The 3,255-nt window shown below is 57.1% G+C and overlaps 1 protein-coding gene across 1 annotated transcript; it reads left to right on the top strand.

Annotated features, from left to right (window-relative positions):
• Positions 1-1,336: 1,336 nt before the first annotated feature.
• Positions 1,337-2,599, top strand: SPRG_14718 (hypothetical protein; the record flags this gene model as incomplete). The annotated part of the gene is made up of 1 exon (XM_012354820.1): positions 1,337-2,599. One exon carries the CDS (start codon positions 1,337-1,339, stop codon positions 2,597-2,599), a length of 1,263 nt encoding a protein of 420 aa, XP_012210210.1.
• Positions 2,600-3,255: the final 656 nt, after the last annotated feature.

Below are 3,255 nucleotides of genomic sequence, written 5' to 3'. Positions count from 1 at the left end.
CACCGTCAACGGCGACACGTGCTCGGCTCAACGAGCAACCTCCCGTTGCGTGCCTTGCCCCACTGCCTCTCGGCAGCGTTTGGTGGCTCGTACCCAACGCAAGCCCCGCCTCTGAATGGCGGTCAGTGCGCCAATGTGCAAAACGAAATCGATTACTATGGCAACGACATCGCCAACGTCCACGTCTCGGGCACCAACCAAGACAAGGTGTCTGCGTGCTGCAGCGCCTGTACGCAAACGAGCGGCTGCAAGGGCTTCACCATCAACGGCGACACGTGCTGGCTCAAGAGCCAGCTCCTCAATGCGAACCCCTGTCCCAACTGCATCTCGGCATCGGCGGGCAGCGTAGCCCAGTGCAGCAATATTGCGAGCAACACCGACTATTATGGCAACGACATTCGCAGCTTTCCCGTCCTCGGCGACGCGATGTCGCAGCGCACGCAGTGCTGCAACGGCTGCGCATCGACGAGCGGGTGCGTCGGGTTCGCCATCAACGGTGGCACGTGCTGGCTCAAAACAAACTCGCCAACAAAAGCAACACACCCGGCGTCGTCTCGGGCAGCTACACAACGTACAATCGCTTTTAGACATAATTGTCTCCACACCGCCTGAAATGTCGCGTCCTTTGCTTTATATTTGTATACCATAAGGACACATTTTTATCGTCAAGTGTCGCAAAAAGTTATAGGTTGCTCGTTCAAGCCTTGAGCTCTTGTGCGGACTGCGATAGTCTAGCCAATGCCCTCGCGTCGAGTACATATCGCTTCGATAGAGGCCACGCTGTTGCCTGGTCCGAGATAGCGACGCGTCTCTGTTGTCTACATCGGCTTGCTCCTTGTTCGTGGGACGTGCATCAAGAAGTGACGTGCGAAGGACCCGTCGTAGAACGTACGTGTAGACGGCCTTTCGGAAGACAGAAAACCGGGCAGGCTTGCGCAAGCGTGCTGCCTTATCGTATCCTCCTCATGAATTGTGCATTTCATGTGTCTTGTCGATGCATACTTGCTGTCAACAAGGGAATATGCCCTTGCTGTAGAGCACTTGTGTGATGGACCGTTCGGTTTCAGTACCACGGTACGAGCAGTATTGACGCTCGGTTCGGAGAGGAGACCGATTTGTCCATGACTATGCATGTAAATGCGTTACCGAAGCTTGCTGCTGGAGCCGTTTTTGACGTTGAGATTCAACTTTGCTACGTCTCCAGATGCCACATCTTTTTGGTTGCATACCGTTCGCACGCCGAGTGTGTATGAATGCTGGTCTAAAACACCATCATTCACGCCTGGTATGATGATTGATTGGTTGTCCATTTGGCAATACCGACGAGACTTGACAGATGCTCCTTGCGCTCGAGACGATCGAGCACATTGCGTCGTACATACCGTCGTATGCGACGCTCGCGGCGCTTCTCGACGTGCTGCCCGAGCGCACACCAGCAATGCAGCACGTCCGCACGTGGGGCCAGGGCATCCGCGGCACTCTATCGCGCTGCACTTTTTCCGGACTGACCATGTCCTTGGACGGCTACCACCTACGTTACTACAACACGGACGCGGCACCGATCGTCGCTTACCTCGCGGCCGCCGCACCATTTGTCCCGCGCGTCTCGGTGACAATCAGCAATCTCGCCGAGTGGCTGCGGTACGTCGATGCGATTTCGCATCTCGTCACGTCGGTGGAGCTCGCGCCTATGATTGATTTTATCGATGCTGCCCAGTCGCCGCCGAACGCAGGCGCAACGCTGCGTGACGCGCTCATCGCATGCCCCCGACTGCACGCGCTGCGCGTCACATATACCGACTGGGACGACTTTGACGGGGACTTCGCCAACATTGACGCTGTCCTTGCGGGCATGGCCTACCTTCCACGCCTTGTCAATGTCGACATTGATGGCTGTGCTTTTGCAGTCTCCCAACTCGCGACGTCAAGTGTCAATGGCCTCATTGCCTGGCTGGCTCGCTGCCCGGCCAAGTCTCTTCGGCTCGTGCATTGCAACCTTGCGATGCACGACGATGGTCGTGACGGTCTCGGTCCAGCGCTGGCAAGCGCGATATCGCAGTCAAGAACGCTTGAAGAACTTGAGATCAAGAACGTTCCGTACATCAACTCGTTTGGTTTGGATGGGCAGCCGCTACCGTCCACTCTGCGTGTATTTCGCTGGACCAATTCGGACACGCCACGCGATGAGTCGTCTGAGAGTCTCGCGCGCACCCTCTGTACCTCGCTTACGTCGGCAACCCGACTAGAAAGGCTTCGTTTGGCGGCCAACTCTGCGTTGTGCCCGGTGACATTCATCAATCAGCTTGCAGCCGTGCTACCGTCCATGACACACCTTACGTGCTTGCAGCTCAAAGGTATCGGGATCAGTGATGCGACGCCACTCGTGGAGGTGCTGCCGTCTCTTCCAGCGTTGTCGACGCTACGCTTCAAGATGGCACTGATCGAGGATCTTGGCGCCATGGCTCTATCTGCTGCCCTACCGCACTGTACGGCGCTGCGTGCGCTCGAGCTTCGCGGCGTGTACAACGAGTCGTCGGCGATGGCTCTGCGCACAGCGGTCCAGTCCATGCCGACGGACTGGCTCTACAGGCAATTTTGATTCGGCGCCACCACATGTTGGTGACACGAGCTGCTAGCATGTCATAAATAGACTTCGTGGTGGTTATTGTTATCGGTAGCGTCACTTTGTTTTAGCAACGAGACTGGAAACCATGTTCATCACAACACCCGCTTCGCGACGCCAGCCCGCCCTCGTCATCGCAGGTCTTCTGTACCTCATTGCCTCGCTCGGCATCGGTCTCTGGTACATCTCGCTCCTCTCGCCAAGCCTGGCCAATGATCTGTGGTGGGCTGGCTTTACGCCCACAAGTGGAGAAGCCTTGCTCATCGACCTAACCAACGCCCAACTGGCGCTGACCGCGACGTCGGCCCTCAGTATCTACGCCGCGGATGCAACGATGAACACGCTCTACAATGCGTCGACCGCCACCACCAGTATATCGCCAACCTACTCTCGCCATATCATCTTGACCGAGCTCACGTCCATCGAGTACGCCGTGCCGCAGCTACGCACACTCAGTGCCGCGTGGTCGATGCGCATGAACGTGCAGCACTGCTGGGTCGACTTTAACCAGACGTTTGAGATTGCCCACACAACCACTCGTCAGCGCCGCTGCAAGGACCAGTTTGCGACCAACGGCGCCGTGTACCTCGAAGCCATCTTGCGCAACGTGGTCTGGGCCGACTACATGGCGA

This window comes from Saprolegnia parasitica, assembly GCF_000151545.1.
Source record: "Saprolegnia parasitica CBS 223.65 unplaced genomic scaffold supercont2.184, whole genome shotgun sequence".
NCBI lineage: Eukaryota > Oomycota > Saprolegniomycetes > Saprolegniales > Saprolegniaceae > Saprolegnia > Saprolegnia parasitica.
The sequence above is the reverse complement of the archived record's forward strand: the minus strand, read 5'-3'. Positions and strand labels throughout refer to the sequence as shown.